At 49.8% G+C, this 26064-nt stretch overlaps 1 protein-coding gene across 10 annotated transcripts in view; it reads right to left on the bottom strand.

Annotated features, from left to right (window-relative positions):
* Positions 1-564: 564 nt before the first annotated feature.
* MAVS (mitochondrial antiviral signaling protein) overlaps positions 565-26064 on the bottom strand; it is a 37138-nt gene continuing 11638 nt past the window's right edge. For 2 of the 10 annotated variants that reach the window (XM_057701971.1, XM_057701973.1), the window contains 7 exons: positions 23173-23292; positions 15066-15260; positions 13620-13794; positions 12144-12316; positions 11258-11414; positions 8868-9382; positions 565-8005 (listed from right to left, as the gene is read on the bottom strand). In XM_057701971.1, coding sequence (XP_057557954.1) covers positions 7556-8005; positions 8868-9382; positions 11258-11414; positions 12144-12316; positions 13620-13794; positions 15066-15182 — 1587 coding nt within the window. In that variant the 5' untranslated portion in view covers positions 15183-15260; positions 23173-23292 and the 3' untranslated portion in view covers positions 565-7555. Of the gene's footprint in view, positions 8006-8867; positions 9383-11257; positions 11415-12143; positions 12317-13619; positions 13795-15065; positions 15261-16081; positions 17275-18553; positions 18616-23172; positions 23293-23650; positions 23738-26064 lie in introns of those variants that run through there. The other 8 variants (XM_057701969.1, XM_057701972.1, XM_057701974.1 and 5 more) reach the window with 8 other exon arrangements.

Raw genomic sequence — 26064 nt, 5'->3', positions numbered from 1 at the left:
GCCTCATTGGGGCTACAGTCCAGGTCGAGTGGGACACGGAAGTCACGTTGGGCAGGTTTCCACCATATGTTTCTCTCTTTTTTTTTTAACACTTTATGTGTATGCGTGACTTCTAGCTGACGAGGTGAAGGTTTATGTTTTGATTTGAGCATGCTAACACCTAAGGCCTGTTATCAACTGCTTGAGCAAAAATGGGAAGCGCTTTCTCTAAGATTCCACCCCCATCTGGGAGTCTCTTGGGAAAAAGTTTTCAACCTATAGCTATGGTCCTATGACAAAAAGAAATATGATTTTTTTGACACTGGGTGGCCACAATATTCTTTAGACTCTGGACAAAACTAGTTAAAATAGCTCTAGTTGGCTTAAAGAAAAGTAAGCGCTTACAAATCAATTCTAAATACAAGAGAAATTAAGCTAAATATATTTCAGGTTCACGTGAACTGAGAAATATTCAGTATTAAATTAATATCTGGTATTAATGTTTAAGTTTGTTAATTAATATAGACATGTTTTTAAAGTTAGCAACATTAAATTATAATATTGTGCCTAGGTTTAATATAAGCTATTTGTTGCAAATTCGTCAGCAAGGGAAGTAACTCCAGGCGAAGAAACTTTTAAGGAAAGAATATACAAATGAGGTAAGAGTTTTAGGTAAACTTTTTAGGAATAATTATGTTTTATGGTTTAAGAATGTCTACCTAAGAATAATCTCTTCAACAACTTAAAATTTAGAGTTAGGCTAAATCAAGTTAAGTGATGGAAGCTTATTGAATAGCTAGGTCACCTCCTAATAAAATAAGACACTGAAACATTAATTACTGAACATTGGCTTCCTTTTACAGATAAACAAAAGCTTTAGAACTATTAATGAATGTCTTTGGTGCCACACTAAGATATTTCCTATAAGAAAGAACATTTGTCAAGAAATTATTACTGGTATATATATTCTCCAATCTACAGAACACTAAATGTAAAGGACAGTTTATAATCACTTACTTCTTAGTTTTCACAAGAAATTAAGGTTTTAAGAGATGAAGATTCTAATTTAAACATGCAACTAAAGCTAATAGAAATAATAAAGGAAACATTCCAGTATACAGTAGGAAAGTAGAATGTACGTTTTCAGTAAAGAAGGTATGCGGAATGGAATTACATGTTATTAAGGGAAAAGGAAGTAAGTCTGACTTACAGGTGGCTATTTCTGAATGGGAAAATAAAGTGGTTATAGAAAGTGAGGAAAGTTTTGTGGAAAGTGGACCCTGAAAAGAACTTTATGGGTGGTCAAGACTGACGAAGTTTAAACTGAATGTAATTGAGTAAATGAATTTTTTTAAATAAATTTATTTCATTTTATTTATTGGCTGCATTGGGTCTCCATTGTTGCACGTGGGCTTTCTCTAGTTGCGGTGAGTGGGGGCTACTCTTTGTTGTGATGTGCAGGCTTCTCGTTGTGTGGCTTCTCTTGTTGTGGAGCACAGGCTCTAGGTGCTCAGGCTTCAGTAGTTGTGGCTCTCGGGCTCTGGAGCACAGGCTCAGTAGTTGTGGCGCACAGGCTTTGTTGCTCCACGGCATGTGGGATCTTCCCGGAGCAGGGATCAAACCCATGTCCCCTGCATTGGCAGGCGGATTCTTAACTACTGCGCCACCAGGGAAGTCCTGAGTAAATGAATTTTAAAAGTAAGTGGGTGCAAAACTTGAATTTGGCTTTTCTCTTTCTTAAGAGGACAGAATTTCTTAAAATGTTGAACTGCCCTTGATAACAGATTCTAAGTTTCTCTACCTTTTATGTGATCCGTTCTATATTTGCCTTTGAAATCTTTTATTGTTACTTTGGCTAAGCAAATTATTTTCTTCAGTGACCTGTGATCCTGTCTGACTGAGTGTTCTAAACTCTTTTGATATTATATGGTAATTGTTTACTAATATAAATACTCTAGAAATTATATGGAATTCCTAAAATTTAAAATGTCCCGGTAAGACATTATCAGTCATAGTACTATTATCTGAAAGTGCTGTATGTCACAAGAGTAACCAAGTTACTTTATCAATTTTATTCTAATCAGATTTTAACATGCCTTAAGTATTTTGTTATTATAGACAGTTATGATTTCACTCTGATGCCTTTACAAAAATACTGCCTCTTCAAGATTTATAGAAAGGACTTTCTAAGATTAAGTTGAAATTAATTAGGTAAATAAATTTTGTTCTTAACAATAAGCTGGTTCCAGGCTAAAATTTGGGTTTTTCTCTCTTTGAAAAAAAAAAAAAAGGTTTTCTTAAAATGCTACTTTTCATAACAGACTGTGTTACCTTGCCTTTAAGTAATTTATATTTGCTTTTAAGATCTTTCGTTACTTTGGTTAAGTGAATAAGTAGTATTTCACAATGATCTATGAAGAATATGGCATGAGTAGATAAGATTCCTAATGCTTCTACAAGAATTAACCCCTTATTGTGAGACTTTTGCCATCCTGATGTCCTTAAAGCATGGCAACATTCTACTCCTAAATCAGGGAATTTAAAATGGGTAAACAATAGCTGTAAAGTAAACAATCAGGGCTATAGGAAGTCCAAGACGGCCGCCTGGCTTTCTCCTGGCTCCCTGACAAACCTCATTTTTAATTTTTATGGGTGAAAGCCTCTTCTGGCTACAGGGCTGATGCCCTCACAATGAGAAGAAAATGGCTAAAAAATTGTATTTTCCACTTGGGATATGCCTTTTACAATTTCCAGTGATCAAGGTACCTACTTCACTGGACTTAGAACAAAAGTTAATTACATGGGATTAAATGAGATCATTTTTGTGACTTTTATTTGACATATTGCTGGCTTTTAATCTTTGAGGGTTTTTTTTCAGGTATAAAGAAGCTTTTCTCCTCAAGCTACTTATGGTTTACAACAATTGGATTATTTACACCTATGGGTAAAATTTGAACATTTATCTTTCTCTGTACCTGCTCCCTCCTGAGAATGGAAAATTCTTAGGTTTCCAGCAGCTTTCCCAGCTCCTCTATGCTGGAGATGATGAAGTCATACTAAAGGTCATCAGTCTAGTTACACTAAAAGATAAAGATTGGTACAGAACAGACTAAGTCAGATATTAGGCTGCACCTAATGGAAGTTCTTGACTTAAATTCTTACTTATGACCTTACTAAAGCTGTTAGCTATATTGTTTTCTATATGGCATGTTTTACAAAACTGTTGTTTCTTACATTATGAAATGTGTGACTGAGCCTCTAATAAAATGATGATATATAGTTCTATATGAGATCAGTGATGGTAATAGTGTAACTCTAGACATGGGAAGATGTAACAAGAGGGAATATTTTCCTGGAACATAAGAGACTATAGTAAGACAGGCATCCAGAGAATTCTGCTGCAAGAAAGGCCTAGTCCAGTAACAGCACATTGAGTGGCCTGTCAACAAAACTCTTCTCCAGACCTAGGAATGAGCATTCCTAGCACCGTGGGTGCACAGAGGAGCTGTTATTATGGCAACAGTCATGGGCACAGAGAACATCCAACTCTGGGGCTCAGGGGCCAGAGCTTCCCCTGCATTGTCCCCTCAGGTCCTCCCTCCCTCCCAGTCTTTTTTTTTTTTTCTTAATTAATTAATTAATTTAATTGGCTGTGTTGGGTCTTTTCTTGCTGTGCGCGGGCCTTCTTTGGTTGTGCTGAGTGGGTGCTACTCTTCCTTGTGGTGCATGGGCTCTTCATTGCCATGGCGGACCACGGGCTCTAGGCGTGTGGGCTTCAGTATTTGCAGCACACGGGCTCAACAGTTGTGGCTCACGGGCTCTAAAGCACAGGCTCAATAGTTGTGGCACACAGGTTTTCTTGTTCCGCGGCATGTGGGATCTTCCTGGAGCAGGGATTGAACCCGTGTCCCCTGCATTGGTAGGCGGATTCTTAACCAATGCGCCACCTACGAAGCCCCCTCCCTCCCAGTCTTGCAGAGCAGCTGTAAATTAGGTCAGAATTGTATCCTTTTCCCAGGGTCATTGTGAGGATTAAACAAGTCAATACACGGAAGGCCAGCACCTGGCACCCAACAAGGTATGGGGTATGTGGTAGCCCTTCCGAGTCCTGCTTTATTAACAGCAACAGCAGCAGGAGTGGGGAATGCTGTGGGACCAAGCCCTGCGTGTGAACTTCATGGCCCTGGGCTATGGGAAAAGAGCAGAGAGGGGAGCACGTGACTTTCATCCTTACAGAGTTCTCTCTTCCAGCACAGGTTAGCCCAGGGGCCCTGCTTCCCCTGAAGGTGGGAGTGGATTGCGTTCCTGGGCCATCAGCTTCACAATAGCACGTTGGTAGAAAGCAAGGGAGCTCAAGGCCTGAATGACTCCATTCCTAGGAGACTCCTCATAATAGTAGGAGACATGCTATGACATTTGAATCTGGCCAAGAATGGGACTTTCCTCCTGCTGGAAGGGCTCTGTCAGAGCCTAAACAAGACCCTTTGTGTGATGGGGCAAACTACCACTGAACATACCCGTCAATCATCACCTCTCGGGGACAGGAGCAGTAGCCAGACACCTCCGAGGAGCTTGTCAGTGAAGGAACCGCCTCTGGTTCTCTCCTCCTAAGACAGGGAACCAGTGCTGCTCACGCTCTGAACTGGTTCAAGAGGGATGGCACCCACTGAAGCCAAGAAACCAAGAGGGGAATGACTTGGAAGAAAAAAAGAGGGCCTTTGCCACGAAATCTTCCTGTCTCAAGTCTTTCCCTTGACTTTCTGAACTTTTCACTTTCTGACTTACAAAAAGAACCTGTACAGAAAAGGGGGAATCAGGCAAGGATGAACTAGACTGTCCACGAGTCCATAATGATTGAAGCTGGATAACGGGCATACGGAGGGGAGAAGTAATTATTCTAGGTTCTATACTTCTGTGTGTGCTTAAAAGTTTTCCATAATAATAAAATTTCTTAAACAAAGCTATGACTAATCCAAGGCCTGAAAGAATAAAGGGCATCTTGCTGATCTTTGACTAGAAATTCCCCCAAATTAATGAAATCTGAGCACATCCAGTCAGGGAAACAAGGTGAGAGTGTGGTATTGGTCTGGCTTCAGTTGGGTCATCAAGCAGAGTCAGCAGGTATTTCCCAGGGGAAGAGAAGCAGTGGTGGTTCTTGGGCTTTGAAGAAAATGTTTCAACAGAAGAGAGAAAAGATGGAGAAGGATTTATATGCAGGTATCTTGGCTACTGCTGAGTCTGCCCTTAAGCGCTTCATATGGCACAGGGCCCTGTGGCCCCACCCCAGCCTTTACCCCGAGGTGAAGGGTACTTTCCCATCTCCAGGGACAGGTGACTAGGCCCACCTCTCGGGGCAGAGGTCCTCCCTCCCCTCCTTGGTCCTTTCTCCCTCCCTCCACATCGTCCAGGCCGTGGTGGTGAGCGTAACCTGCCTGGGTTTCCCTCCTACAGCTGAAACCACACTCCAAACCCAGGACTCCTGAGAGCTGACCCATCTCATTAATTACCCCAAGCCCTCTCCTGGCCACAGGCCAATTCCCAATCCTGCTTCAAGTTGGCATCTTAGTGACAAAGCCCAAAACAGGAATGCTGTTCAATGCAGACCATGTCAGGGCTTCTGGGCAGCATCATTTAACAGTGTCAGGACTGTCCCTGAATGCTTCCTACACACCTTACCCAAAGGTCTCTCCTGCTTGGCTGGTCACTGTGCTTGAAATTCTACCATTTAAGTAGGATTCTTTGGTCTACAAACTGCTTTCCTGAGACACTCTTTCCCAAAGCTGCCTTGGGAGGGTAACATATTAAAACCAGTACCTGTTCATGCACCGTTCACTGAGCTGGGTGGGAGGAAGGAGCACAAGGGGCTGGTTACGAGCAAGGGTGATGGGCAGTGGTTGCAGACAGACTTGGGCAGGGACTACTCCTGGCTTCAGGGTACAGGTGGTTGGATGTGGAGAGAGGGTTGAAGAGAAGTTCAGAGGTAGAAGTAGAGGTCACTAGGTTGCTGAAGTCCCCTAGGGCAGTGTACAGAAAGGCTGTAGCAGCTAAAGCAGAGTGCAGGAGCCTGCAGACTCACAGCTTGGGAGTGGGCCACAGTGACCCCAACCCCTGATGTCTCCCCAGGGCTCTAGTCCCTGTCCCTTGCAGTAGCTCTTGAGGCTCCAGTGCCTGGCCCTTGTCCAGCAACAGCTACCAGGAAAGAACCCACAAGGATATCCCTCGATCTATCTGGCTGCTGGCGGGCACCCTAGCCTCCACCTTGCACAGGTGCCCCAGTGGACATGCCTCCCTCCTCACTCCCCAGCCATTCCCCAGTGCACGGAATAAAGGAACAAATATGAAAGCGGCATAGGCGGTAAGGTCTGGGTCTGCTTCTAAAAGGGCAGCCAAGTGCTCCAGTCCCTTCACATGTGAACAGTGATAATACCATGTATCCAACTCTTAGTAAGTGAAATGCCAGGAACCATTCTAAGATTTATATAAACTCATTTGATCCTCACAACACTAGGACATGTATATATCTAAAATTTTACTGTTCATTCCCATTTTACAGGAGAGAAAACTGAGGCACAGAGAGGTCAGCAGCTTGCCCAAGCACAAAGTTAGTAAGAGACAGAGCAGGATGCAGGCTTAGGCCACCCTACACTGCAGCGGTGCATGCTTACCCACCGGGCACTCTGCCTCTCATGCCCTCATCTCTACCAGGCTGGGCAGGGAGAGGTGAGAGAAGCATTTAGCGGCCACCTGCTCTGGACCAGGTACTTGACAAACACCTGTATGCTTCAGTCTCAGGAGAACTCAGTGAAGGATGAGCCACGATCCTCACTGTCCACATGGGTAAGCAAGACCAGAGAAGGCTGATGATCTGTTAAGGCCACACAGCCCAGGAAGGTGTGGAGCTGAAATCCAAACCTTGGCCTGAGCTCTGCCCTGCAGGTGCTCCCTCTCCAACCCCTACAGGAAGCTGAAGAGAATAGACAGCAGGATGAGGAGGCTGGAGAGGGGCTCTTTAGGTGGTCCTCAGGCCTACCACCTGATCAGGCTTCCCAAGGGTCCATGGGAATCTCCGGACCTCCTCCCTATCCTTGCGTGGCAGGGGAGGGGAATCAGAGAGGCAGGGGACTAAGTCCTGGGGCAATAGCCTGAGGCTGGGCCACTGGGGGCTGAAGCGATGTCCCGTGGGGTCCCTACACCACCCACTGGCTGCCAGGGACCAGGGCAGGATGGCGGATGTTTCTGACCCCCTGTGTTCTCCAGCGGCACCTCCTGATCCTTGAACTTGGGTAAAGAGGGATAAGGCCTAGACGGGGCACCTCCTCCAGAGGATAAGGGCAACAACCAGATGGCCAGGTGGGCGAGGTCTGGAGCACCCAGGGCAGCCCAGGGCCCAGAAAGCCAAGAATGGGGGGGGGAGCCACCAAGGGCACAAGCTGGGGTGGAAATGCTGCTTCCCCTCTGACCCGGCCTCTGCCAGCCCCAGTAAGGGTCAAGGATGGCGGGACAGCTGAACTCAGTGGCTTCGGCAGATGTGCCATGGGAAAGGGAGCAGACACGTGGTAGGGAGAGTCCAGGAGCTTCACTGGAGCGGGCGCCGCCGGTACAGTGTGGCCAGGAGAGCAGCTAGGAGCATCCCGGCCATGGCCACCCCGAGCCAAGGAGCCCAGGGTACGGTCCAGGCCGTCGGTATCTCCTCCACCTCCTCCTCCTCCCCACATCCCGGGGTGGTGTGTGTCCCAGGGCTGCTCCCCAGGAGGGGGGTGTCGGGGTCCTCGTGGATCCTAATGGTGTCCTCCGACACGTACTCGTTCTCCTCCGGGGCGTTGTCAGGCCCTGCACCCAGGGAGTCACTGTGGCTGATGGCGAGGTCCTCAGAGCAGCCCGAGAATGGCTGGCTGTCCACCCGGGAGAGCAGCCTGCCCGGCTTGCTCAGCTCCAGCTCTGAGCCCCAGCAGTCAGAGCTGCTATCTGGCCGGAGCGAGGTGCCTCCAGTGGCAGCGCCTGTGGGCGCTGGAGGTGCTGGAGTCTCCTAAGAAAGAAAGGAGACACTGGAGGGACTGCGGAGGGTGGGGGACAGGCCGGGTTGGGTAGCCCCATGCCCAGAACAGGCCAGCCCCTCAATTCCCAGCCCATAGGGCCATGAGGCAACTCTCTCTTGGGGACTCAACGCATTGATGGTGAAGGAGGACAGTGGGGGAGGAGGGGACCAAGGCCCCGCAAAAGCATCAGTGGTGACCTCTTCCAGGGCTGCTCACTGGCCTGTGAGCTCACTCCCACCCCAGAAAGCCCTTGGTCATGTGTGGCCCCATCTACTCTGACATTTTGCCTGGGCTTGATGGCCATGAAGCAGCCACAGAGTCAGAGGCTGGGCCAGGCACCCACGGGGTCCCATGGACTTGGTTCCTCCAGGCAGACAGCAGCAGTAGGGTTAGACGTGCAGGCTCAGAGCAGGCAACTGTGGAGGCTGCTGGGTCAGAGCTGCATGGGCTGGGACTGCAGTTTGTAAAACCCTGGTCATAGCGGGACAGGTCAGATATCCCGGTGGTGAAGAGCAAGGCATTGAGGCAAACAGGCTACCCTGCTCTACCCCTCAATGTTTCCTCATCTGCAAAATAGCACTGCTGACCTTCAAAGGGAGCTATGAGCTCTAAATGAGTTAATGTGACAAGTGGAAGTTGCCCAGCAAGCCTGACCTTCCCGAAGCATCCACACTTAAGTCCTCGAAAGCACATGGTGTTAGGTCTATATGAGGCTGGGTCTCAGCTGTCCCTAAGCGCTCAAAAGAAACCCTGGACCAGCCTAGGCTGGAGACAGAATGGAGACTGGAAAGGGTCCAAGGACAGGGCTGCGGGGAGAGGCCTGGGTCACTGTTAGGAGGGGCGAGGACTCACCTCCTCAAGTCTGTTGCTGCTCCTGATGGTGGGCCCTGTGTTGGCAGGCACCTTGCTGGGCACCGTGTGTGTAGGTTTCCTGGGGTCAGGCACCACGCTAGTAGGCACTTTGGGTGGCACTCTGCCAGAACGCGCTGAGTTGATGGGCAGTTTGGATGGTGCTAGACTGGTGAGCGCATTAGTGGGCGTTGCGCCAGGGGGCTTCAAGCTGGTGGGCACCTTGGAAGGCACTGTGCTGCCAAATGCTGAGCTGGTGGGTACCTTGGAGGGCACTGTGCTGGCAGTCACAGAGTTGGTGGGCACCCCTGCCCCACGGGAGCAGATGGTACCTTCCGCCTGGTCACCAGCACCTCCTGCAGAGGCCAAGCCAGTGGAGGAGGAGGAGGTGCCAATAGATGGAGCTGCCACTGGGGGTCCAGGCAAGCGGCTTGCTCTGGAGGTAGAACGGGCCAAGGGCTGGAAGGAGACAGTCGGGGACACAGGCCCATGGGGTGATGTGAAACTAGAGGCCACGCCTGCAGGTGGGGAAACAAAATGAGAAACACAAACCCACAGGAGTGTTATCCTAAAATCAAAGTGGCCTTGGCATCAGAGGGCTGGAGAAGGGTCCCTCTGCCCCAGCTCACACCATCCCTATTGCATCCAAGCCTCCCTACCTCCTACCCACAGAGGAGTCTCCACAGTCCCTTTGGTTCCCAGGGCTGAAGGCCCAATGGTTGCAGATAAATCCTTGGTCCTGTCCCTCCTTGGTCCCTGACCTGTTCTCTCACAAGAGCAAAATGATCCCTCCCTCTAAGGGTCTAGGAGCTTGAAAATCATTATTAAATTTCCTCTCTGCTTTTTCTTCTCCTGCCTGGGACACCCCCCTTTCGTCTGCCTCTTCCATCCTCTCCTTAGACTAGTGGAATCCTGGATGTTTCTCCCACTGCCATCTTTCCTCTCAGCACGAACTATCCTAGGCCAGGGTAAGGGGCAGCAGGATGGCTCAAGCAGAAGAGCTCACACCAGTCATGTGGCACCAGAGGCCCCGTCAGCCCGTGTGTGTAAATCCTCTAGGAGGCCTAAGGGCTGGGGGGTACAGGGACAAAGCTACGCCTGGGAGGAAGGCCTGAACTGGGGGAAGCAGGAGGGAGCAGACTGTGACAGTCCCTAGAGCCAGTTACGTAAGCCTTCGCCATGGAACTCTGAGAACACACGTGCCAGGCCCTACAGCTGAGAGATGTCAGGAGTGATTCTGATGTCCACCACTCCCCTCCCCAAAGCTACCACCACAGAATCTCATGGACCCCTGTCCATACTGAACTCAAAAGTGCCCTCTGCCTCCCCAGTCCACAAAGCATTTCTTGGAAAGATGTTTCACAGCAAGCTGACATTGCAAAGTGCAAAAGGATGCTTGGGGTAGAGTTTGGTGTGACAGGAGCATGGGACACTAAGCTGGCTTCTCTGAGCCTTTAACTGCTCATGTGCCTTGTGACTGTTCCGTGGGCACTGGGGGCTGCCTGGGCACCACTGGAACACAGTCTGGGAAACAGTGGTGCAGAGATGCCAGCCTGAGAGATCAGAGTAGATAGCACCATCCTTCTGAGAGCTCTGATGTGAGGGTCCAGGCCCTTAGATGATGAAGAACATGGGGGCTGAAAAGGGTTCGTGACTCACTGGGAGCTAGAAACCCCTTCGGGGTAGGGCGGTGCTCCCTGCCAACAGCTGGCCCAGCCCTGCACTCTCCTTGCTCTGTCCTCCAGCTCCTGGTGGATCCCCACATGGTCCCTTCAGAAGAGGGCAGACATGGCCCTAATTCACTCCTCCCACCCGTATCACACCCTCTGCAATGTGATCTTGTCAGTCCTCTCATCTAGGGATGGAGTCTATTTTTCTACTCCTTTATGCTAGGCTGGCCTTGTAACTTGCTTTGTCCCACAGAAAGAGGCAGGAGAAAAACTGTGCCAGTTTTGAGCCTATACCCCAGGAGCCCTCTCTCCCGCTCTCAGAACTCTGCTCAGGTATATGAAACAGGCTTGTCTGCTGGAAGGTAAGAGACTCATGGAAGAGAACTGAGGGGCCCCAGCCAACAGCTGTAAACAGCGTATGTGTACAGTAACGTGTATACAAGAGGGAATTCAGCCCAGCTGAGCCAGCCCAAATCGCTGCCCCACACAATTATCAGCTGAGGAAATAGTCACATTTTAAGCTACTAAATTTGGGGACTGTATGTTACAAAGCAAATGCTAACCAACATGCTCTCTGACGAACTGGGTTGTTCCCCGGGGAGAACTCACTTCCCTGGGGAATACCACCTTTGTCTCCTGCCCAAGAAAACCTGAGGGGCAACTCTAACCCTTACCCGCACTGGGAGGTCAGAAAGGCCCTGTAACTTCGGAGTCTATGCATACCTGCTGTGTGGGTACTGCCTGGTTTTGTGTCTTCCTCCTGATGTCCACTGGAGGTCAGAGGGCTGAGGGCCACCGTGTCAGACAAGGGCTCCAGGGGGCCACCTAGCCTCTTCCGGACAGCCGCGGAGCTGGGTGGCTGTGGGGCTTTCTCTGAACTCTGCAAGAGGGAACATATGATGCTTCTCCCAGGAGCTGGCAAAGGGCAGCTTATGCTTGGGGCAGCTCCTACAGACCACAGCCCACACATGGAGCACAGGACCAAGGAAGCCCTTGCCTTGGCTTTGGTCACTGCTAGAACGTCTGTCTACGGGTGACTTGGAACCCACCTCACAGAAAATCATCCCATGGCGGGGGTTTGGGGGGAGGGTCTCTATGCATCTGTCTGGTCCTAAAGAAAGGCTGCCCCTCTTTGGGGCCACGGCACAGACCCCTTTCTCAGGCTTCAGGTTCATGATTTGGTGTCTGTGGAATGCCTCACTGCCCACTCATATCCCAACAGAATCAATCATCTTAACCCCCAAAAGTGACTTTACAGCTCCAACCATCCACCCCTCACCCTATCACCTCCTGCTGTCTCAGTCCCCCTCATCGGGTCATCCCCTGACCCCCTGACCCAGCTCAACATCTCACATGGACCACTGCAAAGACTTCAGAACGGTGACCTCACATCTGGTTGATGACAGAGGGGTGGGCGCTGCCACAGAGCAGTGCAGACCTGGCTGGCTGCCTGGGAGCTGGTCTGGGGCAGCCCCACGGTGGGGGGGCCCTGGGGTTCTGAGCAGAGACTGGGCACGCTTTGTGGGGGGCTTCTGGAAGGCTGGGTGAGGAGAAGTGGGCAGACAGGAACACATAAGCAGGAGGCTCAAGGCAGACTGTGAGGACGCACCTCTCCCGGGGGCGCTGCTGGCTGGGTATCCTGGACAGGCAGAGGGTAACTCGGCGCGTCCCCGCTGTAGCTGTTGCAGGGGACGCTGGGGGCCGCAGCAGGGATGGAGGGCCCTGGAAGCCCAGCAGGAACTGACGGAGGCTCCAGTGGGGCCGGGGGGTGGTTTGGATTCCCTGAAGGACAAAGATATGATGATGTCAAGGCGGACCTGGGGTACTCGTAGTGACAGACGAGGCCTGGGTGCTCCCAGGCCCCCATGTCCGTGGCTATCGGTCCCCACAGCATCAACATCTATCCTGACGTGGCAGGTACTCCTCAGAGGAGACCAGCTTCACTAAGTGGGAGGCAGGCATCGGGGGGAGAGTGGAGACCGAGAGGAGAAGGAGAGGCAGGAGGAACCGTGGGGGAGGGGAGGGGGTGGGGGGCACCTCACAGGCCTCTCACCACCCAGACCGTATCAACAGTCACCCCTTCCCCAGGCATTCTGGGACACAGTGGCCTTCTCCTCCCCATCGTGGGTGGCTTTTACCACTAACTGACCCCTGACCTGAAGCTACCTCCTCAGCCCCTCCCCTTTGCACCCAGCACCCACACCTGGCCCTACCCAGCTGTTTGCATCTGGGGGAAATCACTGTTAATCTCCACAAATGAAGAGATAAGTGAGGGAGAGAGGGAAGGAGGGAGAGAGAGAAAAAGAAAGGCAACCATGGGGATATTTTAAGTCTGTAAATCTAAGCAGGGTCTCAGGAATTATCTCTAGTCTGAAATATAAACAGGGCTGCTATGAGTGTTCTTCCTGCCTCAGTCCCTGAGACCCTGGCCTCAGCAGACTCCCCCCCCCGCCCCGCCCCCGAGTATCTGGCCTGGCAGGGAGCATGAAGAAGGCACTGAGGGATAGCTGGGCGGCTGCGGGGGTGGGGTACGCGAGGCTAGGAGGCTCTAGGGGAAACCAGGGGGAAGGCGAAGAGAGGAGGGGAAAGGAAGGAAGGAGCCCACGAGGAAGAAAGAAGAGACAGTGAAAGGAGCGGGAGAGAAGAGATGAGCAGACGGGGGGAAGGCGAACTGAGGGAGAGGAGACAGGAGGAGGTGAGAAAAGGGTGGGAGGCAAACATCACAGCCACAAAAATTAGAAGAGGCTCCATGTGCCGAGCACATGGAAGGTGCCCAGCCCCGACTGAGCACTCAAGCTGCCACTGTCCCATGGTATCCACAGCAGCCCTGCAAGGCCAATGTTGCCATTAGCCCCATTTTACAGAGAAGAAGACTGAGACGCAGGGAATGAAGGAGCTTGGCCAAAGGGTTAATAAAGATTAATAAGTGGCTAAGCAGGGATCTACACTCAGGCTTGTCCACCGCCCAGGAGTGATGGGAGGGAGGGTGACAGAGGAAGACAGCAGATATGGGGTGAGGGGAGAGGGAGAGTGGAGGCCAGGGAATCAGACAAAGGTTCCAGAAGGGACAGGGCAGGAGGCTCACGTGGCAGGTTGCTCTGGTAGACACTGGCCACTTCATCAGCGAGACCAAACAGTTCACAGGCCCTCAGTGCCCCGATGAAGGAATGCACCCAGCCGTTCCTCCGCCGAAGGCTACTGAAGAGATCCCAGAGGGTGTTCTGGTTCCCCCAGCGCTCAAAGGAAGCCCGCAGTCGGTCCTGAAAGACACAGCCCCGTCGCCCAGGTCAAGTCGGGTAGCCCTGATCCTGCCCCACTCTGGAGGGGATAGCTGCAGGTGGAGGTACCTAGAAAGTCAGAAGATGGAGGCAACCATCTGAAACCGGGTCAGAGCCCAGGACAAGGCCAGAGTTTGAGCCCAAGTTTAAAGGCCCAGGAAATAGGCCTGTGTCCCAGGCTCTCTGCTCAGGGCTTTGCGTGAATTAGCTTATTTAAGGTTAGTATCACCCCTACTCTACTGATGAGGAAACTGAGGCTTAGCACACACAAACAAGCGACCAGACAGCAGAAACAAAACCCACAGAAAACATTCACTGCAGGACTAAATGGCAAGGTATTCCCACAAACACCAAAATGCAAGAGGGAGTAGCCAGACCCCGCCAGGGACAAACTCACATACCACCGGCACCTGCGTGCAGGAAGCAGAGGGAGGCCCTGGGGTTCAATCTGGGGACAACTAAAACCAGGAGGGGCCGGGCTCACTTCTCTAGGGGCCCACAGCAAGTGCTGAGGGGGCTGGCACAGCTTGGCTCCCAAGGTCTCTCAAAGCTGAGCCCCAGGCTCCCTGCCAGGATGGGTCCTGTGACTAGGAGAATGGAATTGAAACTAAGCAGGAACAAGGGCAAAAGAGATAAAAGAAAAAGAAGGTTCCGGGCTTCCCTAGCAGCACAGTGGTTAAGAATCTGCCTGCCAGTGCAGGAGATACGGGTTAGATCCCTGGCCCGCAGAGCATCTAAGCCCGTGCACCACAACTACTGAGCCTGTGCTCTAGAGCCCGTGAGCCACAACTATTGAGCCCAAGTGCCACAACGACTGAAGCCTGTGCACCTAGAGCCCGTGCTCTGCAACAAGAGAAGCCAGCACAATGAGAAGCCTGCGCACCACAACGAAGAGTAGCCCATGCTCACTGCAACTAGAGAAAGCCTGGGCGCAGCACTGAAGACCCAAAGCAGCCAGTAAATAAATAAATATTAAAAAAAGAAAAAAAAAGGAAGGTTCCGATGAAAGTGGGCAAGAGGCCCCAAGCCCAGAAATCTCAGTGCCATGTTTTGGAGCACTATACCAAAATGATACAAGAGAGAGTGCAGTGAGGTTGGAAAGTGAGCCACACTTCATGCTGAAAGTTAGAAAACTGTCAAGGATGGGAAGCAGGATACAGACAACAGAGAAGGAGTTGGTCCTGCCTTGGGAGAAGCTCTGAATTCTACAGCCCTGCCCGCAGTCAGTGCCTGGTGGTCACACCCTGGCTCACCTGGTCACTTGTTGTGAGGCAGGACAGGTAAGGCAGAATCTCCAGAACATGAATATTGCAAAAATTGCTGTGATGCCTGCGGATATATTCGTAAGTCTTTTCCTCGGCAAGCGTCATCTCTGTCTGGGTTCTGACGTGGCAGAGGGGCTCTTCAAGGGCCCATGAAGGGTGGATGGACTGAGAGAGGAAAAAAGACTGGAAGAAAACAGACAACACACGGCAACAGAGTTGGGAGTGGGGCTGGACAAAACGCAATTCTCTTCTTTTTCAACTCTTTGGAATTTTTGCTTTTTTCTTTAGTCATCCTATTTTATTATCGCCTGAGTGTCTCAGAGGCCCTGAATGAATTTGCTTAAAAACAAATCAATACAACAAACAAACAAACAAAAAACAGATCTAGAAGACCTAGGGCCCATTTCTGCCCTGCAGGCTGGTGTTGAGGAGAGCTCTGGCTCCCGCCCCATTGTCCCCAGGTCTGAATGTGCCCCTAGCTGCTCATAGCAAGAGGGCACCACCTAGAAGTGCTCCTTCTTTGGAGTATACTGAGGGGGAAGGGGAGGAGAGGGAGGGGGAGGGGGAGGAGAAGGAGGGAGGGAGAAGGGTTAGGAGGGAGAGGGTGGGGAGGAAGAGAAGACACCCAACATAATAATAATTGGATCTAACCTAGTCTTACTGTGAAGAAAATGAAGTACCAAGGAATTAAAAGGGCTTGCTAGTTAGTAGAAGAGCAAAGAACTGAGGTCTTCAGGACCTGGGATCAGGTTCTTCCCAGAACCTAACTGCTGGGCCACCGTTACATTAAAGCTTGCTACATAACATATTTTCAGGGTAGGAGGCCGAGTTCCACTTCTGGGTGTGACCCCAGGCAGGTTATCAGACTTTTCCAGGCTTGTCCTCACCCCTAAAATGGCTCAGAGTGGTTGTTTTGACAATACAGTAGTTCAGCCCTATAAGCCTGAAATTTAGACGTGCCCCCAATACAATCAATTGCTGTGGGTTGCTTATGTAGCACTTACCGCAATTTTCAATTATAGATCTGTTTGTTTGCTTGTTTCTTATTTGCCTTTCTCATGGGAGAGAGCTGCAGGGAATAAGACAGACAAGACCTCTGCCATCATCCAATTTACATTCTACTGGAATGGGACAGATCACAAATTAGTAAACATACATAAATAAGAATTCCAGATAATAATAAAGGTTATAGAGAAAATAAAGCTCTGGTGAGAGAGAGCCCCTGAAGAAGGGCATGCTGCTTGAACTGGGACAGGGAGGGAAGCCTTTCTGAATTGACATTTGAGCTGAACTCAAATGTAAGAAGATCAGTGTTTTAGGCAGAGGGCACAGCAAGTGAGAAGTCCTAAGGTGGGAACACGCTTGGCATATTTGAAGAATAAACAGTAGATCTGAGTTGTTCAGGTTTAGAAAGCTAGGGTGAGGAGCAGAGATCAAGGTCAAGGAGGTTGGGAAGGGCCACTAATGTAGGGCATTATAGGAAAAGACTTTGGGTTTTATTTGGAGTGAAACAGGGAGCCATTGGAGGGTTCTGAGCCAGAAAGGGAGAGGATTTACGTTAAAGACCTCTGTGGTGGTTGTGAGGACCCTGGACTGTGGAGAGGGCGGCATGGAAGCAGGGAGACAAGGCAGGAGGCCACAGCAGGGAATACGTGATGGGTATGGCCAGGATGGTGACCATGGAGGTGGCAAGAGGTGACTGGATTCCTGGTATCTTGTGGATACGGGAGGTGAAGGAGAGAGAAGAATCAAGGATGACTCCTTAGGCACTAGATGGATGGAGGGTGCCACTTAGCAAGCCAGAGAGTCTGGGGGAAGCAGTGGTGCAGAGAGGACTCCAGAGCTCCATTTTGAACAAGTGAAGCTTGAGATGCTGTTGGAAGTCCAGAGTTTTTCAGGGAGGCAAGTGGGCAGAGAAGAGAGGGGCAGACTAGCATAGAAACATGGGTGTCAAGCTTGGGTGGGACCTCTAAGAGACAGTGCTGCAGAGCAGAGGGAGCCCAGAAGATGCTGAGGCCACCAGTTCCTTGCCACAAGGGAAATGGGGCAACAGTCCTGCCTACCTGCTGCCCACCGGCCTCACAGCCACGTGCCGCATGACTTGCTTTGCAAACACCAGGTGCTGCATTCCCGGTGGGGTGAGTACCAATGACAGAGGTCAAGGGGATCAGGGAGGTGGGGTGGGGGTCCTCTGAGCCTTCAGCAGATGAGTAAAGAACAATTCTGTGGCGGCGAACAGATCCCTCCTTCCCTCCCATGGGATCCAGGCAAGTACCAGGAGAGAGTCAAGTGATAACATTTTTCCGCATTCCAGCCTCAGCCCTTGAGGCATAGAGTTTGGGGAGTATAGGTGTATGCAATGGTCCAACCAAAAAGAAAGGAAGCCCATATCTGTTCACATTTATTGAGGGTCTACTATAGGCAGGCACATCCTAATATTCTTTCTTTTAATTCCTGCCACGACCCCAAGAGATGCCAAGGTGCACAGCTGACCAGTGGCCTAACAGGATTTGAACCCAGGACTTGCTGCCTTGTTGCAGCTCACCAAACACCTTGCAGAGCACAGAGACCGTGTGGCAAGTGAGACTCACACAGCCGCCTGACTTCAAGCCCCGGGAGGGGCCAAGGCCCCGGCCTGTGAGGGGGTTCGCTGGGTGAAAGTGTGCCTGGGAAGATGCAATATTTAGCCCCTTCTCTTGTGAGAAATGGAGGCCTCTCGGACAGGTTCTGAGGACATTCTAACTCTGCCCTCCACAACAGCCCGGTTCCGCAGTCCTTCCAGACGTTTCTGCGCCTTCAAGCGAAGGATGTCGGTGCTGTTTTTTCCAGTGTTTTCCAGGCACCTCCTGCCGGGTTCAGGGAAGGCGGGCGGCGAAGCGCTGCGGCCCGCCGTGGCTGGCGGAGCTCCGACCCGACTGCCCGCGAGGCTCAGAGCTCCCGGCGCGCCACCCTCCCGGAAGGGGCGGGGCCTCGCGGCCTCCCCTCCGATCCCTGAATTCCCGGGCCTGACCCGGGTCCGAGAAGGGCCGGGAGGCTGTCGTGAGCAAGTGTCACCACCGAGAACAGCCAAGGCCCAGGGGAGGGCGGCGGTCCGCGACCCCCAAAAGCGCGGCCGCCAGAGACTGACGCAGCCTGACAAGGCCTCGCCTGGGGGTCACCCAGGGCCTGCAGGCAGCTGGAGGGCCTCGGTAGCCCGCGCCCCGTCTCCTCCCGGCCCAACCCCAACTCCCGCCGAGCAGACGCTCACGCCACCCACCTCCCGAGCCCCCGGTGCTGGACCCGGCGCACGGAGCTCTCGCTGCCCCGAACCCCTCCGTGCGTTAGGGCCCGCTCTTCCCGGCTCCCCGCGCGCCCAAGCCTCGTGTGCCCCGGCGGACTCCGAGTCCCTCTCGGCTCCTGCGCCGCGGGCCACCTTCCCAAAAGGCGTCCGTGCGTCCTGAGTCCGGAGGACCGAGCTCCCAGGGCAGCGACCTTACCTCGGGCAGCGACGGCCCGGCCACCTGCCTAAGGTCACGGACGGCCCGGAACCCTCTGGGGCGAGGAGGGAGGGGCGGGGCCGGCGCCGCGCGGCCATTGGCCAGACGGCGGGGCGGAGCGCTGGGGCTTCGCGGAGCGCTGGGGCTTCGCGGAGCGCTGGGGCTTCGCGGAGCGCTGGGGCTTCGCGGAGCGCTGGGGCTTCGCGGAGCGCTGGGGCTTCGCGGAGCGCTGGGGCCGGCCGGCGCCCACCGTCCGCACTTGGCCTCGCTTTGAGCGCCTGGAGGCGCGGGACGCGCGCGGGCGACTGCCCTGGGTTCCTACTGCGTGCTTCGTCTCGAGCAACTTCCAGGGGAAGTCCACGGTCTGGCTAGAAACCAGGTAGAAACCGTGGCGGGCTCGGTCCCGACGCTTCCCACGCGAAGCTACCCCTCCTCCCGCCGACTAATTTGAGAGATGAGGGTCTATATGTCCTTCGCTCCTGGACGCCCAGGGCCTAGCACACAGTCAGCGCTCAGTGAGCGTCGGGTGTCACGTAGAGTTCACAAGGGTAGAGTGCCCAGCCAGGCGACGCACATTCTGGGCCTGAGGAGGCAGGATCGGGGCTGTAGGTGTATGCAGGGCAGGGGCGCCAAGGTTGGCTCGCGCGGCACGCAGGGTGTGGGCCTTGAGTGCTGCGAAGGAAAGACCTCTCTGCTCAGTGATTTAGGGCGGTACCTCAGGGCAATGCTCGTCTACCGCCTCGCCCTTCCTCTGCTGGGCCAGAGGCCAGCAATTACTGAGTGCCCACTGTGTTCCAGGTACAGACTTAAAGTCTTATACCTTAGGGTCCATTAAATATTCTCAAAATAACCAGGTAGAGGTTTATTTTTTCCTCTTTTAAAGAGAGATTAAACGATTTGGGAAAATGTTTGGCAATTCTTAAGTTAAATATATGCCAACGCTATCACCCAGCAACCGCTCCTGGTTGACCTATGAGTCCACCTGGAAACATGCACAATAGATAATGTTCATATTGGCTTTATTCACAATAGGCAAACTCTGGAAACAACCCAAAAGTCCATCAACAGAATGGAGAGACAAACTGTGGTGTATACACAGTAGTGAAAAACAAGAGTAGAAAAACTGTTGATACACACAACATGGATGAATCTTACCAGGATAAATAGACACCATGGCTGTTCCCATGGGAAATGTTCCCAGTCACAAAGTAAGCTTCAAAAACAGGCAAAACTGGGCTTCCCTGGTGACTCAGTGGTTAAGAATCTGCCTGCCAATGCAGGGGACATGAGTTTGATCCCTGATCCAGGAAGATTCCCACGTGCTGTGGAGCAACTAAGCCTGTGTGCCACAACTAAGCCTGTGTGCCACAACTATTGAGCCTGCGCTTTAGAGCCTGTGAGCCACAACTATTGAGCCCATGTGCCGCAACTACTGAAGCCCACGCACCTAGAGCCTGTGCTCTGCAACAAGAGAAGCCATGGCAATCAGGAGCCCACACACTACAACGAAGAGGAGCCCATGCTCAGCACAACTAGAGAAAGCCCGTGTGCAGCAAAGAAGACCCAATACAGCCAATAAATAAATAATAAATAAATAAATAAATAAATAAAACTGGCAAAACTCCTCTATATAAACAGAAATCACATCACTGGCTACCTCTGGGGGATGGTGAGTGGTTGGGTACAAGAGAGCCTTCTGGAGTGATGGAAGTGTTCAATATCTTGACGTGGGTGCTGGGTACCTGGGCTTGCACATATGTAAAAATGCATCAGCTGTACACTTAAGATTGTTACACTTTATAGGGACTTCCCTGGTGGTCCAGTGGCTAAGACTTCACCTTCCAATGCAGGGGGTGCAGGTTCGATCCCTGAGGAGCTAAAATTCCACATGCCTCACAGCCAAAAAAAAAGCCAAAACATAGAACAGAAGCAATGTTTTGACAAGTTCAATAGACTTTAAAAAAAAAAAGTCTACATCAAAAAAAATTTCAAAAAAAAGATTGTTACATTTTATACTGCAACTTTAAAAAGACAGACAGACAACTGAGGGCTAAGAGGTTCAGCTGAGGTCTGGAGGCTGGGAAGTCCAAGATCAAGGTGCCAACAGATTAGGTGTCTGGTAAGGGCTGTCTTCCTGGTTCACAGATGCCAGTCATCTCACTGTGTCCTCAGATGGCAGAAGGAGCAAGGGAGCTCTCTTAAAAGAGCACTAATTCTATTCATGAGGGCTTCACCCTTATAACCTAATTACCTCCCAAAGACCCTACCTCCAAATACCATCACATTGGGGATTAGTTTTCAATATATGAAGGGGGTGACGTGGACATAAACATTCAGTCTATAGCAAATATCAACCATTAGCATGGCTACTATAGAACAAACAAAATGATGTGTCAGCAAGGATATGGAGAAATTGAACCCTTATATATTTATAGTGGGAACGTGAAATGGTGCAGCTGCTATGGAAAACAGTATGGCAGTTCCTAAAAAAAGTAAAAACAGAATTACAATATGATCTAGCAGTTCAACTTCCAGATATACACCCAAAGGAATGAAAGCAGGGGCTCAAACAGTACACCCACGTTCATAGCAGCATTATTCACAATAGCCAAAAGGTAGAAGCAACCAATTCCTTAAAAAGGAAGAAAATTCTAACACATGCTATAACATGGATGAACTTTGACGGCACTATGCTAAGTGAAATAAGCCAGTCACAAAAGAACAACTGTATGACTCCACTTCCATGAGTTATCTAGAGTAGTCAAATTCAGAGTCAAAAGTACAGTGGTGGTTGCCAGGGGCTTGAGGCAATCGAGAATGAAGAGTTAGTGTCTACTGGGTAGAGAGTTTCAGCTGGGAAAGAAGAAAAAGTTCTGGAATGGATGATGGTAATGAATGCACAATGATGTAAATGTACTTAATGCCACAGAACTCTACAATTAAAAGTGGTTAAAATAGTAAATTTTACATTATGTATATTTTGCCACAATAAAAATCCAGGTCTAGGTGGTTCCCTGCCACCTTTCTTCAGGGAACCAAAGGAGGGCCCAACATCATATCTATGGTATTCTTGTTAAAACTCATAATCTGAAGTGAATCACGAGGAAACACTAAAACTCAAAATAAGGAACATTCAACAGCTGTCCTATACAATTCAGTAGCCACTTGTCACACAGCTATTTCATTAAAATTAAATAAAATGTAAAATTCAGTTCCTCAGCCCCACTAGTCACATTTCAAATGCTATTTCCATGTGGCTAATGACTATCGTATTGGACAGCACAGATATAGAGTACTTCTATCATCACAGAAAGTTCTATTGGCCAGTTTTAGGGCTTTTTTTTAAGTTGTATTGGACAGCACTGATCTATAGAATAACTCTTCAAAAATGTGAAGGCCGGACTTCCCTGGTGGCGCAGTGGTTAAGAATCTGCCTGCCAATGCAGGGGACATGGGTTCGATCCCTGGTCTGGAAAGATCCCACATGCTACGGAGCAACTAAGCCCGTGCGCCACAACTACTGAGCCTACGCTCTAGAGCTCGTGAGCCACAACTATTGAAGCCCGTGCGCCTAGAGCCCGTGCTCCACAACAAGAGAAGCCACTGCAATAAGAAGCCCTTGCACTGGAACAAAGAGTAGCCCTGCTCTCCACAACTAGAGAAAGCTTGTGTGCAGCAATGAAGACTCAATGCAGCCAATAAATAAATAAATGTATATTAAAAAAAAAGTGTTAGCAGTGAAAAAAAAAATGTGAAGGCCATGAAAGACATGGAAAGACTGAGGAACTGCTCCAGATTAAAGGAGAATAAAGAAACATAACTAAAAGCAATGTGGGATTCTGGGTTGGACCCTGAAACTGAAAAAGGACATCATTGGGACAAATGATGAACTCTTACGAAGGCCTTTGGATTAGTTAATACTCTATTACGGTTAATTTTCTGATTTTGGTTATTGTACTGTGGCTACATAAGATGTAAACATTTGTATCATTTTTGCAACTGTTTTTAAGCCTGAAATTATTTCAAAATGAAAAATTTTAAGTGAAATAAAATTTAAAAATCATCTTTTGACTCATCTTGCTATTTATATTGTCTTTTACCGTTGATTGCATCCCACCCTATTTCATGAATAGAAGTTATTGATCATTGTTCATTTATTAAGGGAAGGGCAAATCCAGAGAGTGATCTATAACCCCAGGTCACGCCCCCACTCCATTGAGGTCCTTGGAGTTCCCCTCCCCAGTAAAGTTCATCCCCAGGCACGTGGCCCATGTGTCCAGGGCAGTGCTCCAAGGAGGGCTATGGCTCACATGTTATGACAACAACCACCAGCTCACATTTCCCTGCAGAGAGCAAAGTCAGGCCCAAAGACAGGGCCCAAGGGCCCCAAAAAGGAGCATGTCCTCATGTCTAAATCCCTTCAGGGGACTCTCCAAACAGAAAAATAAAATACAATCCCTGCCTTTACAACCTCATTTCAAATAAGCTTTTAAACTGTTATTCTTCATTTTATTTTTTCACACTGTCAATTTTATTATAAAAAAATTAACACATGCTTATATAGTTAGTATGGGGAAAAACAGAAATGTTTGATGAAGAAAACCAAAATTCATACTTACAACGCCACCACCCAGAAAAACCTGCTGGTGGATACTCTGGTGTCTTTTCTTCCAGTATTGTCTCTTCTACAATACTGATTTCTGAGTCCTCTGGCTTCCTGGAATCACTCTTGCCTTGCCCTGCCACACGGGAAAGACAGAAAAGGGTCTAGTAATGAGTCCACCTAACCTCTCAGGGGTCTCAGAAGGAAGGGGCTTGGTCTATGTCAGCTCATGGGTCAGTTCCCTGCTGCAGCCAGCTCCTCTGGGGCTGTCCAGCCTCCTATGGGCAGTGTGGCCTCATCAACCTCAGGACATTGTGTTGCTCTTCACCTGCCACTCAGGGGCTGCCATCTTGCCCTTCCTTTCTGAGAACTACTGACATATAAGTTGCTTGGCAACAGACGTTTACTTGGAGTTTGGGGGAAAACAGGCAAATGAGTGCATGAGTAGGACATGCCTTCAAAGTTAGATATTAGAATTCCTAAAATTCACACACCTCCCCCAACACAGAAGGCCATTCTCTGGTCACATCCCTCCAAGACCCCAGCTTCCTGCCACACTTCTCGGTGCCGGACTTGCTTTCAGGCCCTCTTGCTGTCTCTTTTCCTAGGGCCCCTCCCCCAGGATCTGGAGTTCAGTGCAGAAAACAGACATCATTGTAGGATTTTGTGCGTGAAAGGGTTTTTTTTCTTGAAGCATAATTTACATTTCGTGAAATACATCAATCTTAACTGGGCAACTTGATTAATTTTTATCCAAGTAAATACCTGTGTAACCAGCTCCTAGATCAAGATCTAGAATATTTCCATCTCCCCAGAAATTTCCCTTGTACTGCTTTATCAATTTCCACCCTCAATCACTATTCTGATTCCATCCCCATAGTTTAGTTTTGCCTGTTCTTCAATTTAACATAAATGGAATCATATGATACATACTGTTTTATCTCTGGCATCTTTCACACAATGTTTCTGACATCCATCTATGTTGTTCTGTGTGTTGGGAATTTGTTCTCTTTCATTGCTGAGCAGTATTCCATTATATGAATATATCACAATTTGTTTACTTATCCTACTTTTAATGGAATATTTAGGCTTTTCTGGGTTTAGGCTATCAGGAATAAAGCTGCTATGAACATTCACATGTAAGTCTTTTTGTGGAGTTATGCGTTCATTTAAAAATTGCTACACAATAGGGTAGGGTATGTTTAGCTTTATTAGAAGCTTCCAAACAATTCTCCAAAGTGGTAGCAGCACTTAAACTACCAGCAGCAAGTATATCAATGTATCCAGGTGCTCTACTACAGTCCTCTTCTTCACCAACACTTGACATAGCCCGTTTTTTCACAGGAAGGAATTTCATACAAGGGATTAATTGGTGCAAAATGGGGGGGGGAGGGGGGAGGACTTCCCTGGTGGCGCAGTGGTTAAGAATCCACCTGCCAATGCAGGGGACATGGGTTTGATCCCTGTCCCAGGAAAATCCCACATGCCACAGAGCAACTAAGCCCGTGTACCACAACTAATGAGCCCATGTGCCGCAACTATTGACGTCTGCGTGTCTAGAGCCCATGCTCCACAACAGGAGAAGTCACCACAATGAGGAGCCCGAGCACCGCAATGAAGAGGAGCCCCTGCCTCCCCCGCCACAACTAAAGAAAGCCTGTGTGCAGCAATGAAGACCCAACACAGCCAATAAATGAATAAATAATTTTTTAAAATTCTAAAAAAAATGATGAGGGGGCTGGAGGAGCAGCAGTCAGAAGGCTGCCACTGGAGTGACTGAGTTCAAGCATGTCACCATAACCATGGTCGGAAGTGAGACGGCCACTGCTGCCACCCCCAGCTCCACATGGCTGTCAACATCTGGTTAATGCAGGAATATGCTGAGTCTGGCTACTGAGACTGGCTCTAGACTCTCGCATCTTTGTGTCCTTGCTGTCAGCGTAAGTGACAGCAGGAAGATGGTTGCTGCCCCCCACTCCCCAATCTCTGGTGGGGCATCTGTTAGACCTTAATATCCAGAAGAATCCGGGAGGGACTTCCCAGGCAGTTCAGTGGTTAAGATTCTGCACTCCCACGGCAGGGGGCACAGGTGCAATCCCTGGTCATGGTGCAAAGACCCCACATGCTGCACAGCGTGGCCAAAAAAAAAAAAAAAAAAAAGAATCTGGGGAATGCAGTTTCTTGTTTTCTATCCTCTGCCCAATATAGGAAAGCACTCTATAAAGAGAGGGAGCCAGTTATATCAGTTGGCTTTTGCTGAGTAAAAAAGCTACCCCCAAATGTAACATTAAAATAGCAACCACTGGGGGTGGGGAGGGCAAAGGGGAAGCTGGGACAAAGTGAGAGAGTAGCACTGACATATATACACTACCAAATGTAAAACAGATAGCTAGTGGGAAGTTCCTGCATAACATAGGGAGATCAATTTGATGCTGGGTGATGACTTGAGAGGGCCAGGATAGGGAGGGTGGGAGGGAGTTTCAGGAGGGAGGGGATATGGGGATATATGTATAAATACAGCTGATTCACTTTGATGTACCTCAAAAACTGGTACAAGAGCGTAAAGCAATTATATTCCAATAAAGAGCTTTAAAAAAAAATAGCAACCACTTATTTAGCTCACAATTCTGTGGCTTGGTGATCTGGGGCTGGCCTTAGCTAGGTAGTTCTCATGTTATCTGAGCTCACCCCTGACTTTGCAGTCGGTTGCCAATTCTGTTGGGAACTGCCTGGCCTAGGGTGGGCTCAGCTGAGATGGATCATCTCTGCTCCACGTGGTCTCTCATTCTTCAGCAGGCCAGCCTAGGCTTGTTTTCACGATGGCTAGGAAGGTTTCCGAGAGAGCAAACTGCTCTCTAGGCCTAGGCTCCAAACGGCACATCATTTCTGCCACATTCTATTGACCAAA

The sequence above is a fragment of the Hippopotamus amphibius genome, chromosome 12 (genome assembly GCF_030028045.1).
Source record: "Hippopotamus amphibius kiboko isolate mHipAmp2 chromosome 12, mHipAmp2.hap2, whole genome shotgun sequence".
In the NCBI taxonomy this organism is placed as follows: domain Eukaryota; kingdom Metazoa; phylum Chordata; class Mammalia; order Artiodactyla; family Hippopotamidae; genus Hippopotamus; species Hippopotamus amphibius.
The sequence above is the reverse complement of the archived record's forward strand: the minus strand, read 5'-3'. Positions and strand labels throughout refer to the sequence as shown.